Source organism: Paramisgurnus dabryanus, chromosome 13 (assembly GCF_030506205.2).
Source record: "Paramisgurnus dabryanus chromosome 13, PD_genome_1.1, whole genome shotgun sequence".
Lineage (NCBI taxonomy): Eukaryota > Metazoa > Chordata > Actinopteri > Cypriniformes > Cobitidae > Paramisgurnus > Paramisgurnus dabryanus.
Genome location: NC_133349.1, coordinates 1,080,230 through 1,094,142, shown reverse-complemented (window position 1 = coordinate 1,094,142; position 13,913 = coordinate 1,080,230). Strand labels below are relative to the sequence as shown.

Here is a 13,913-nt window from a genome sequence, read left to right as displayed (position 1 = left end):
AAAACCACTTTCAAAGGCATGTTTTCCCTTCATTTTCTTCCCCTAAATTCACATTTGTAGAAAGAAAAATAAATAAAATAAAAAGTAAATAAATAAAATTAAATAAATAAATGTTTTGAATTTTAAATAGCTTTATATTGTATGTAACTTAATGTATAAATGAAACAGAGCCGTAATGGGGTTTTTAAAGGGGTCATATTATGGGATTTTTTTAAAGATGTAAAATAAGTCTTCAGTGTCCCCAGAGTATGTATGTGAAGTTTTATCTCAAAATACCCCACAGATAATTTATTATAAGATGTTTAAATTGACACTTTGTAGGTGTGAGCAAAATGTGCAGTTTTTGTGTGTGTCCTTTTATATGCAAATGAGCTGATGAAATGCAAACACTAATCGCCATAATGGTGGTTTGTTGAAATTGAAACTCAATTGGGCTGTCAATTATTTTCTCTCTCTCTCTCTCTCTCTCTCTCTCTCTCTCTCTCTCTCTCTCTCTCTCTCTCTTTCTCTCTCTCTCTCTCAATAAAACAATGTAATAAAGTTTGTAATGTTCCTGCTCTTTGTGTTGCAGGTTGCTGCTGTGGCCCGTCAGAAATGAAGAAGATAAAGATGAAAAAATAGAGGAACGACTCACATTTTTATTTAAATGATTTGATTTTAGGTTATTTTGTGGTACTGAGAGTCTGACGGGCCGATGAGACCGCATGCGTCCAGTCAAATCTGAGTTTGATCATCTTTTTCTTTTGTTCCCACTGTTTTTCTGAGGAACGTTGTGTACGTTCACACGTCGACTACGTGCGAACATCATTCGGTGACGCTGAAGGAAGGACTTCAATAATACGAACTGTTTGTGTATGTAGCTACCTATGTACGAATGTCTGTACAGTAAACTATCTGTATGTCATATAGAGAACAAACCAAATCCCCTCCGGCTCGCGATCGCACGCTAAAGAGACATCTGCGCACACACGAGCGATGTTTGAGAGCTAACATTGAGCACTTCATCTTCCACATTCTGGGCTACGGTTTGGTCCACCTGTGCCCCCGAGAAACTCTTCAATAACATCACAATAATAATAATACAGTAATATTGATAATGGCACTGATGATGGTGGTTTTGATGCTCTTTTAGTCTGATGGTGCACATGAAGTCTCTGCAGGGACGCCGCTAAAGCAATGAACACCATCACTTATCGACTGAGACATCATCGTCTCCGTCTGTGTGTCTCTTGTGTGTTCAGATGTTGTGTTAAAAACAGGCAATACGCTTGCACTGGTGCTATTGTGCATGAAGAGAAGAAACTGAAATTTGGTCGTCCATGTTTGAAATGAGATTATTTTATTCTTGCTGTTTCATTCGAAGGCCCATGACAATCTAATAACAAATTGCACTCGTCACTAAATGGATCAATAGGCATTTTTGCAACCTTTGTTTTATGTTTATTGTTAAAGACTCAAATGGAATCTAATTGCTTGTGTAAGGGGTCAGAAATGCTAATGCTGGTCTGATCTAATGGTATTAGAGGTGTTTGGGGATCTTGGGAGACCAGTTCAAAACCACCTTAGGCTGTTTTAAGCTTAATAAAACTGTACCTTAAAGGCTTTTCTTAGGCATAAGTCAATTTCTGTTAGATCTAAGGTCATCTGAATGTTAGCACTATACATGCTTTATTTTTAAAGGTTTATATGTACAAAAAAGTTCATGTTTAACCCTTAACTGGCGCTGTCCCGTGAGCGAGACACCTGAGTTTACTTCAGTATTTTGCAAAAAACTATATATGGTTGGAAAGCTCTAAGAATATAGTTTTCTTTTTTCAAAACATTTAAACAGTAATAATAATGCAGTAACAGTCATTTATTAATTTGTGACAAGAGTATGCAGCAAACCGTTGACACCTAGGGGCCATTGTTGGTAAAACCACTAAAAGTCTAATACAAACTAGATTATTTTATGTATAAAATATGTATTTTACTGCATTCTTTTGTTTATTATAATAAATGTAATCTGCTATGACAATTTATTTATTTAATATTTTCACCTCCAGACACTTCCGTTTAAAGTGTCTTCTTTAAAACAAGAACAAGAGTTACATTCATTTAAAAATCAATATAATTTGAAATCATCTTTTCACACCCCCCCAAAAAAGGGGCTGCGGCAGTAAAAGGGTTAAATAAAAAAGAAAGTGTGCACTGCAAAAAATGATTTTCAAGAAAAAATGTATTAGTATTTTTGTCTTGTTTTCAGTAAAAATATCAAAAAATTCTTAAATTAAGATGCTTTTTCATTATGAGCAAAACAACCCAAGAAAGTAATTAGACAAAAAATATCAAATTTAAGTGATTTTGTGCATAAAACAAGCAGAAAAATCTGCCAATGAGGTAAGCAAAAAAAAACTTTGGTCGTTAAACTACTTATTTTCTTGGGTTGTTTTGCTCATCAAGAAAAAGCATCTTAATTTAAGTTTTTTTTAGATATTTTTACTGAAAACAAAAATCATTTTTTGTAGTGTGGTAGGTGTAAACTGGATTTCTCTGGATCAAAAATATGAATGACACCTTGAGAAAGTGTTTTGATCTGTGATGCATGATGCCGTCTCTAATACCACCTGACTCTGACTGGCAAAGTACAGTAACAAAACTCAAGGTACAGGTCTGTGATGTAAAATTTATTGGCTGTTATCATAGAAAAGCCTTTGAATGTACCACCCCAGCCTGCTTTACTAGCAAACATATCAAAAAGCCATTTCATGGGTCTTTAACATTTCATATTGTCTAGAAATCAAAGTGTTGTTTCATGAAAGAAGATGGGTTGGACCTTTCCCAAAGTGCACTGGCCCGTGATTCGGGCTCTCAATACACAGCGGTTTGCAATGCCGCTCTTCCTATTAATGTCCGTCCGTTTCTGCTCAACAGATAATAATATAATTTACGTTCGGTACAGTATTTTATTGTTGAGCGGAAACTGTATGTCTATTTCTGTTTAAACAATACTGTAAAATATATACAGACTTTGCTTTCTATGAAAAGTGCAAGAGCTAATTAAACAAAAGCAATGTTTGGCCCTAAACTGTTAATAGTAAGCAAATAAAGCAAGAAGGAATTCAAATCTGTATACAGACACAAACAAGCAGGTCACCCTGTTTACAAACCAAATCATGGCACTACTGAAGTGTACAGACATGCATGTACCATCACGCTTTACAAATCCTGACGTTTTTAACGTTTGTACAAAATATAAATATATCGATTCAGCTCATATCATAATATGCTCAAGTCCAGAGGATTACAGTCCTCTTGATGGGTTTTAAAAGGTTGTAAATGCACTTTTGCTCAACATTCCAGCTTATATTGTCACATTTTGCACCTGTAAATTTACAAAGGCCACGTACACACTGTTTGGAGTGACAGCCACATTTAAAAGAAGGAGTGAATCTCTTAAATGATTGTGTAGAGAATACAGAGGTCACTCTTGAAGCGGCGATGATTGGCATAATGATACAGTATCTAGAAGAAGAAACACTGGCCATCATCAGAAAACTCTCATTGGATGATTCAGTGTTTATTTAAGCATCTATAGGAGTTCAGTTCTGTGCACACTAAACAGATGTCATGTCAATTTAGTTGTTATTTGTAAATGTGCTGTTAAAAGTGGCTGTTATTCTCATTCAGGATGAGTTTAGTTATTCAAAGGAAGAGTAAAAAGCAGTGGTGGCCGGTGATTTCTTATTCGAGGGCGCACGATGCAAAACTTGTTACAACATGTATTTAGCTCGTCATGTGTGTGGTTCATCATTTCAAAATATGTGTTCGGCGCATCATGTGAAACTATCATGCATCTTGTCCAAAAATAAGTGCACTTGCATCTAAAGGGTTTATGATTAAAGTGACGCTCGCGTTTGCCAAATTCTCCCTTAATCTAAGAGTTTAGTGTTGAGTGAGTATTTTGTGACTGTGAGCGTCTCTTTTATCATAAACCCTTTCCACGTGTGTGCAGCCAGTACTTCTTTTAACAAGATGCATGATGCACATATTTTGAATGAAGAGAAGTCACCGCCTGCCACTGGTAAAAAGCGCACTGTATTTATCTGGTGTGTGTGGCCTAATTCAGCTTTTGATCTGTGGAAATGAATTTAAAGTTGACAAAGCGTCTCACCTCTCACTCAGACATACATGTTGAAATGAAACGACTTGTTGCCTGATATGTTGTGTGACCATGAGCAGACCTACATTTGAATTCTGGGTTCAGTTTGATTGAACCCTAATGCCTCCACACCCACTGTGGCATTAAACAACTCCAGACAGTATTAGCTGCTTTTCATGCGACGTGCATGCTCAAAACCTGCGAGAGCCACAACTTTATCTCCATTACTTAAAACCACATGCTGTATTTAACCTCACTTTGAGTTGTTGAGTTTACAGAAAACTTTATTCTCTGTGTGTATTGGCCCATTGAGCTAAAAAATGAACAGTACGCGGCAAAAAATTATTTTCAAGAAAAAAATTCTTAGTATTTTTGTCTTGTTTTCAGTAAAAAATATCTAAAAATTCTTAAATTAAGATGCTTTTCCTTGATGAGCAAAACAACCCAAGAAAATAAGTCTAGTTTTTAGACCAAAAATATCAAATTTAAGTGATTTTGTGCATTCATTTAAATTTGATATTATTCATCCAGATATTACACTTATTTTTAAGGTCATTTTGCTTATCGAGAAAATACATCCTAATTTAAGAATTTTAAGATATTTGTACTAAAAATAAACAAAAATACTAAGTAAGAAAGTAATTTTTTGCAGTGCATAGAAAACAATACAGAGAAATCTAAGAAGTAATAATGAGCGATTATTAAAACTGCACATTGAGCACTGTGTGACGCTCACAATGAGACATCGTGTTTGCGTAACCGTTGGCTCTCGCTTCAAGGTTGCCATCCCGATGTGATTGCATCAATATTAAATGTGTATACCCTTAAAAAACTGTAATGGGAATAGTTTTAGATTCCCAGGTTTGTTCATGCTATGGAATGTGCTGTCAATACTCTTGAAATCTGCTATTCATCTGTGAATATTTAATCTTTTTGTAATCTTTGTTATATACTAGGCTGTATATACAGTATGATTTGCGGGGGGCTTCTGTATTCACGGTCACAATGTCCTGTGACTAAATCATAAACCCTATGTACTCATTGGTAAAACAGCGTTCAGTATGCATCCTCACTGTGCTAAACACAGATTTTGTGTTTCTGCTTCACTTGCCTATATCTATTTTTTTTTTTTTTTAAGAGGCACTGAAATAAAAGAGATGTTTTGGCAAGCAGTGTGGAATCTAGAAGTGTAACTGGTCACTTTATAATACAAAACATTTAGAGTAGTATATTGCATTATTTGTTAGAATAATGTATGTAAATGTAATGTCCTTCTGTACATGTTGTTTATTGTTGTTTTAACTGAAATAAATAAAGTTTATTAATGCTTCAAGCCAAACACTGTTTTCAGAATATAAACAGTTGCTTCTTGGTACAATCAAATGTTTACTAATATGAAGAGAGGTTTTGTTTTTTTAAATCTACAGTAGTAATCTCCCTTACTGATCCGTCTGAGATTTTTGAATGGTTTCTCTATGTAAAAAGGTACTTGTGACTGATGTGCTTCATCTTCTTATTTATTGCACAAAAAATCTGAATCCATACTCAACCCCATGAGATGTTAGTGACTGATTTGAAACACTCATCATTTTAAAGTATGTAATACATATAGCCTATTTTTTTGTTATTTCACTGCTAAACATTTCTGTATAAATGACAGTATTACTGAAAGCTGTTTGCCAGTAACTTACTGTAGATTTAAATTGATGTTATTTACTGGCAACAGGTTGTTCAAAGTTAATTGAACATTAATAAAGTCTTTATCTTTACAGGATAAAACTAAAATAACAGCCTCATGCAAAGCATTCTGGGAACCAGAATCTGAAAGAAAAAAACTGAAAAAGGTTGATGAGGATTTCTGGTTCCCAAAATGCATTGCATGAGGCTGTTATTTTAGTTTTATTCGGTAAAGATAAAGACTTTATTAATGTTAAAAGTTCATTTAACTATGAACAAAACACATACATTTAAATCTACAGTAAGTTACTGGCAAACAGCTCCATAACTACAGCATGTGTTTTACAGTCTTGCTTTCTTAATTAAGGAATATAACTCTTAAAAAGAGAAAAAATGGAGAGAGGAACTGGATTTTATCCATAAGGAACCGATGGTGGATTGATAATATACATTTAAGTAAGTAATAAAAAATATTCTCTATACTTATTTCTAAATAATGATTTCAGATCATTTTGGTGAAGATCAGTGAGCCTATTTATCTGAATTCACCCTAATTCTCTGCAGAAAACCAACTGTTTGGTCATTTGTTATTTGTTAAGGACTAACATTTTAAACTTTTCTTATGAACAAAAGGAGGTTGTTAAATGTAAGTTGTTTTGTGTTCAGGTTGTCTTTACATTCCCACTGTCACTGCAAATCATGTTCCTCTCGTTTCTCTGACAGACACACACTGTAACCAATAGAAAAGCAGCAGGCGGGGCTTCGCGTAAGGGACCATCTCTATTTTTCACAATAAATGATCATTTCAGTCGTATATTTGTCTTACAGAAAAATATTCTACTAAAGAATTGTTTGTAATTGTAATTTGGCCTCCTCTTGCGTTTTTACAGGAGCGCTCTGAGCAAAAAAGTGCCCTACGTCATGTGTATTTTTCCATTGTTCAATGGAATGAGGGGAGAGACGGGCTTTCGTTGTGATGACAAAGTTTGTAATTGCTTGGAACAACTGGAGACTGCAGTTACTCACTGTCTCCTGCGTGTTTGTGGTCAAGGTCAGAGCAAGCGTCCTCTTTTTAAAGTTTCTGCTAATATGACAGTAAACAGCAAAAGAGCGCTCATGGTTCAATATTTGATTGACATGACAGCCGCCTCACTGGTTGCCTAGCAGTATAAAAAGCCGAGCCGCACTGCTCTTTTATTAAGTTATTAATAAAAGCCAGTGCGTCACACCTTGCGTTTCCAGCCGTTTAAAATAAGTTTGGCGTGATCAGCCCCTAATAGTGAAAGTGCACGTGCTGCAGCCAGACTCTTTTCTTTCTTTCTTTTTTCTTTCTTTTTTCCCTCTACACTTCTTTGATGTATTTATTTATTTTGGTGTAATTAATTTTCTGCACAGTGAAATGAATCTATACAATTAAAACTTCATATAGATTAATTTGCATAATAGTCAAGGTCTCTACACTAAATATGCATATTTACAAAAAATAAACGTAAAAAAGAAGAACATATAAGAAGTAAGAACCTGTAAGAAGACAATGTTTACAGTGTTTTGGTCGGTGTGTCAATGTAAAATACGCACAGTCCCTAACAGCAACCATCTGTCCTCTCGCCCCGCCCTCATAAGCGCGAGACAGCAGGGCGCCTGGAAACAGGTTTGAACAGCTCACAGTAACTCACGCGCGACGCACACAAAACTCTTTGCTCGCTTTTCATATTTGTTTTGGTAACCGCAGTCGCTCGAGGTCCGTGTTGCAACAAAACGTTTGCCACCGCACTTCCCGAAAAGTTTTTACTGGAGTAAGATCCCGTTTGTCCGGATAAATCAACAAAGAGCGCGGGTGTCGCTTGCGGTCGAGCGCGCGGTGACACAGCGCTGAAGACGATGGCCGCCGCGATTTTCCTGCTCGCTTTGGGAATACTGGGAGTGCGCGGACAGTACGGCGAGCGCGGAATGTCGGTGCCCGAGCATGGCTTCTGTCAGCCCATCACCATCCCGCTGTGCACGGACATCGCCTACAACGAGACCATCATGCCGAACCTGCTCGGGCACACGAACCAGGAGGACGCGGGGCTGGAGGTGCACCAGTTCTACCCGCTCGTCAAAGTCCAGTGCTCGCCGGACCTCAAGTTCTTTCTTTGCTCCATGTACGCGCCCGTGTGTACGGTTCTGGAACAGGCGCTGCCGCCGTGCCGCTCGCTGTGCGAACGCGCGCGTCAGGGCTGCGAGGCGCTCATGAATAAATTCGGGTTCCAGTGGCCGGACAGTCTGGCGTGCGAGTCGTTCCCGGTGCACGGCGGCGAGCTGTGCGTGGGTCAGAACACGTCCGAGAGGAGCGCGCCCATCAACCCGACCCCAGACGTGATACTACCCACACCCGACCACGTCACAAGGGGGCATTTCAAATGCCCGGCGACCCTCAAAGTGCCCCCGTACCTCAACTACCGCTTTCTGGGGGAGGAGAACTGCGCCGCGCCTTGCGAACCCAAGAAGCTCCACGGGATGATGTACTTTAGCGAGGAAGAGCAGAGGTTCGCGCGCATATGGATCGGGATCTGGTCCGTCTTGTGTTGCGCGTCCACTCTGTTTACGGTTCTGACCTATTTGGTGGACATGAAGCGCTTTAGTTACCCGGAGAGACCCATCATATTCCTGTCCGGGTGTTACACCATGGTCTCCATCGCCTACATCGCCGGGTTCCTGCTGGAAGACAAAGTGGTTTGCAATGAGAAGTTTGACAACGAGTTCCGAACTGTAGTGCAGGGTACCAAAAAGGAGGGATGCACCATACTCTTCATGATGCTGTACTTCTTTAGCATGGCCAGCTCCATCTGGTGGGTCATCCTGGCGCTCACCTGGTTCCTCGCCGCCGGGATGAAATGGGGCCACGAAGCCATCGAGGCGAACTCGCAATATTTCCACCTGGCGGCGTGGGCCGTCCCGGCCATCAAGACCATCACCATACTGGCCGTGGGTCAGGTGGACGGAGATGTCCTGAGCGGTGTGTGCTTCGTGGGCACCAACAGCGTGGACGCGTTGCGCGGCTTCGTCCTGGCACCGTTGTTCGTATACCTCTTCATCGGCACGTCGTTCCTCCTGGCCGGGTTCGTGTCGCTCTTCCGCATCCGAACCATCATGAAGCACGACGGCACTAAGACGGAGAAACTGGAGAAGCTGATGGTGCGCATCGGCGTCTTCAGTGTGCTGTACACGGTACCCGCCACCATAGTGATCGCCTGTTATTTTTACGAGCAGGCCTTCCGGGACCAGTGGGAACAGACATGGACCGCTCAGTCATGCAAGACGTACGCAGTGCCGTGTCCAGGTCACAATCCTCAGATGAATCCGGACTTCACGGTGTTCATGATCAAGTATCTCATGACTCTGATCGTGGGCATCACTTCAGGGTTCTGGATTTGGTCCGGGAAGACTCTCAATTCATGGAGAAAGTTTTACACGAGACTGGCGAACACTAAACAAGGAGAAACCACTGTGTAAACATTCAGGTTTCTGATGGATACACAAAACTCTTTACAGATGTACTGAAGTGTTGTATATAAATGTGATTTTGTATTTAAGACTCAACTTGGATTTCAATCACTCGTGTTTTTTTATATAATATCAGAGGAACTTTTTGGCAGAACATTTTTTTTGCAGATTATTTATAATGATGTTTTTGGAGGTTTCCTTGGAATATTCTGGCTCTCGTGGGGATACTTTTTCTAAGCCTGTGTGTGGTTTATATGTAAAACTAATTTTTTTCCCCTTCGTCAGTATTTCAATGGGAAAATATTCACGTGTTGCTAATACTGCTTGTGAATTGTGCACCAGCACTTCAGGCCATACCATGGAAACAATTTGGCTTTAAATTAAAGCTTTATGTTTCTGGGTGCAGATGAATTACTGGACTGGAATATTTTATGGAGGGTAAGACTTTAATTTGGAAAAAGGAGCTAAAACACAAGTACCTGTAAGTACCCACGGTTAACATGGCTGATGTTTCTAGCTGTTGATGAAACTTAAGTGCCTTTCTTCATTTTGGAATCATTGTATTTGGACCGCAATTTGCGTCAAATCTGCACTTATTTCTAACTCAATGAAATAACACAATTCTTCTGGATGTGTTTTCCTCGGTCTGTAATTAACTTTGATAATGTTTTTCAAGTTTTTGTTGGTTTAATGTGCCTGTTTTGCACAGAAGTGACTCTGAACATACAGCGAGAACTGAATGGACTGTGTTTCAATGAACCACACAAATAATTTAATATTAGGGATGAACCGATGCAGGACAAAAGTTTTTGTTTACATTTTATATATACATGTGTGTATAATAATAATAATGTGTATATATACTTACACACATACATGTGAAAGAAAATATATATTTATATAATTACTTAATATTAAAATGTATATGCACTTGTTAAATGTTCTTAAGTTTATACATGCAAGTGTGTGAATTTATAAATACATAATTACACACACACACACACAAATATGATATAAACAAAAACTTTTATTCTGCTAGCGATTTGTTGTGATGAATTGTTATGCAGCCCTACTTTTTACTCACAAAATCCTAAAAGTGCAGAGCATACAAACTACTTGCTTGTGACCCAATTCAAAATAATTATAGGCCAACATATCGGTGCATCCCTTTTAAATCTATTGGTCATGATTAGGATTGCAAATTCTGGGATTATTCAAGGCTGAAAACTTTCCATGGGAATAAACTGGAAATTTGAAAAAAAAATGCAGAGTTGCATATAATAGGAAATTTAAATGTGGTTTAAAAAATCTTCCCTAAATTTCCAAATAATTCCCATAAATCCCTGTTAACTTTCCAACTTTCCGCCCCTTTGCAACCCTAGTCATGATGTGTGCATTGGGATCCTGACTTTGCCAAAACAGTATAGTCGCTGACTTTAGGGGCGTTTGAGTTGTGATGATGACCCATACATTGACTAAGAAGATAAACGAGCAGTTGTTTGAGATCTGATTTAGTGTTAAGTGTAAATGCCACTTCCACATTTTACCAACAACCCTGTTGATGTGTATTAATTTTATGTAAAGGGTGTAAAATTTCTGTTAGTGTAACCTCATCTATGTGAACCATATCATAGTAATGTCACCCGTTAACTCTTAATGTATCGGTGGACCGCTACTGTTGCCCTGAATCAGGGTTTGGTCACATATCATCATATGCATCTTACAGTTGATTGTCTATTGCAAATATCTTTCTTACAAATGCAAATGAATGTTTTTGTTTCTCCAAAGGAGTTTATGTTAAAAGAAAAGTAGATGTGATTACAGAAAAGCACTGTCAGGGTCCATGGAAGATGCCTGCTTTTAAAATCCTGTGTTTCTCTGAAATGCTTTATGCATGGATTTAAAAAAGTATTTAATCACTTCTTATATTCAAAATGTCTATCGGTCTGTTCATTTTGTTTGTCATACTCCTGCTTGTAATACTATTAAAAGTCCTTTATATTTATAGACAATAGTTTATATATTTACTTCTCTACAGAATAAAGCTCACGTTTATACAAAACGTTCCTGTATTTTGACAATTTAGTTTTTGTGGAGGGGACAGGTGGCTTTTATTTTATAATCCTTTTTGTTGAAAGATGTGTTTTGCAAAAGAGGTTGATATTAATGTTGAATCTGTGAATTCAGTGGGTGGTTTGTGTTGTGTAAGAGAGAGGAGATGAGATATGGCTTCAAGTCATTTGTGCTATTGAAATGGACCTTAAATTGATCTGATCCTTCTTTTCTTAGTGTACAGTTGCTCTCATCACTTTAGAGAGAATGAAAACATGTGTTGTGACAGGTTTAGTCCTGCTGTCTGCCCTTTTTCTGGATTGTAGGTACTGAATTAACATAAAGAGAAACATTATAGGATCAAGAGTTCGACAGCTTCCCTGATTAGCTGATCCACAAGTTAATGGAAACCTTCGCCAGTTTAGGAATGTTTTGTCAGCATTTATTCTCACATCACTCCAAATCCATAAACTGTTATGAAACAACAGAAACTTTATTCATTATTAATTCACCATATTTCCCTCTGTTGTGTAGTAAAAATCTTGTGTCAGTTTTAATGCCATTGATTCGTCAGATGGATGAAGCACACATGAGTTGTATGGAGATTCAACGTGGTTGGACAGTGAGTAAATGTTTTTTTCTCTCATCCTTAACCCCTAAGCATCAAAAGCCTAAAAAATACCTAAAAGGACACTATTGTACTCTCAAAAGGGTTTGCATCATTCAAATAGCCAGAATCTCAACTTTCTAACAATATGTGACATGTTGAGCTTTTTGTTTTTAAATGTTAAACATTTCTGTATAAATGACAGTATTACTGTCAGCTGTTTGCCTGCGACTTACTGTAGATTTAAATGGATGTTCTTTACTGACAACATGTTGTTAAAGTTAAATAAACATTAACAAGTCTTTGTCTTTACTGCATAAAACTAAAACAACAGCCTCATGCAAAGCATTCTGGGAAACAAAATCAAAAGGAAAAAACTGAAAAAGGTTGAAGAGGATTTCTGGTTCCCAGAATGCTTATAGTTTTATTCTGTATAAGACATAAAGACTTTTTAATGTTAAATATTCATTTATTTTTGAACAAACTGTTGTCATTAAATAATATAAATGTAAATCTACAGTAAGTAACTTGCAAACAGCTGCAGAACTACAGCACAGTGTTTTACACGATCCATTCAAACTTTAATGGGTTAACGGTTCATGGACAAAAGTGTTGGAAATCAGTGGGATGCAGAATTCCTAAAGAAAGGCTTATGTAGGGATCTAGTCTTGTAATAATTATCTTGTCATGAGAAACCTGAAAATATCAACGCCCAGGATGTGAGGGGTTTATCTTTAGTGAATGTAAGTGTTTCTTGTTTTATTTATATAGGATGTTCATAAGTGTTTGTCTAAAGATAAACCTGGAATTTGGTTTCTTTGACTTTCATCAATATATAATGATAAAGAAAAGTCATTCAATGATAATTAAAATCAAGTAGTGTTGTGTCATTCACTTGTGTGGTGTAATAATACATTCATCTTTATAGAAAGCATTTAGACTCACTGACTGATGCATGTGAACTTCAGAGCTCTGTATTTGAAAGTATTTTTGTGTTTGTTTGTGCAGTGGTATATGTCCTGCATACGGCCGCAGTCAAGAGAAAGCAGCTGAACCTGTAAGTGTGTGTGTGTGTGTGTGTATGTGTGTGTCTGTGTGTCATGTATCAGACTGGACAACACCCTGCAAATCATCCAAAATCAGCTTTAGTGTTTTGTTTCATCGGCTACAGGTTTTTTTTTTTTTGACGGGTGCAAACTTGTTCAACAAATGTCAGGCAGCAAAACTTGATGTCTCATCTTTCCACGCTGTATTTCACTGGCGCTCCACTCTAAACAATGACAAAGTTGAATGTAATCTAATATTTGTAAAGCTTCATGCAAATGTAATCTGTGTTTTGAAATATCCGTTTACATGACCTTTACACAACCTGCTGAAACACATCACACACATTACAGCAGAGGCGGATGAACTTGTGTTCCTGTAGCTTAATTAGTAAAGCGCTGTGCTTGCACCACACAGGTCAAGGTTACACCGCCCAGTGAAATCCAGTACAGATAAATAAAATGTCTAGCTCGAATGCATGAGGAATAAATCTCAGTTTAAAGAGCTAATTGCTTTCTTAAGCTAGACATTGAATACATTTGACCAACCTGAAAAATATTGTTTTACTTTGTTAGCAGCTGAATGAGCAAAGTTTAAGCCGTCATTGTCAGATTTTATCTTTTGAAAATTTCCTTCTTTACATTTCTCCTGTTCCAGTAAATGAGGAGCCGTACTGAAAATATTGGTTTTGGTGCGTCACCAAGATGGCCATCAAGTCAACTAAATGGCTGTGTTATAAGAGTTGAGTGTAAAAGCATGTATTCAAACATGTATTTGATAGATTGACCATAGCTAAAATGACTTTTATTGTAAACTTGAAGCACCATCAAATTAGACAAAATACTTTAAGAACAAACACAACAGATCTATACAGACTACTGCTTTGGAAACTCCAGGTTTTCCAGT

General features: G+C 37.7%; 2 protein-coding genes across 3 annotated transcripts in view; both read left to right on the top strand.

The window, feature by feature from the left end:
* cdk14 (cyclin dependent kinase 14) overlaps nucleotides 1-4,608 on the top strand; it is a 143,328-nt gene extending 138,720 nt beyond the window's left edge. For both annotated transcript variants that reach the window (XM_065299044.2, XM_065299045.2), the window contains one exon: nucleotides 572-4,608. The gene's annotated coding sequence lies outside the window, so the exon portion shown is untranslated. The remainder of the gene's footprint in view (nucleotides 1-571) is intronic.
* Nucleotides 4,609-7,435: 2,827 nt separating this feature from the next.
* Nucleotides 7,436-11,554, top strand: fzd1 (frizzled class receptor 1). The gene has a single exon (XM_065299046.2). It carries the CDS (start codon nucleotides 7,700-7,702, stop codon nucleotides 9,311-9,313), a length of 1,614 nt encoding a protein of 537 aa, XP_065155118.1. The 5' UTR covers nucleotides 7,436-7,699; the 3' UTR covers nucleotides 9,314-11,554.
* Nucleotides 11,555-13,913: the final 2,359 nt, after the last annotated feature.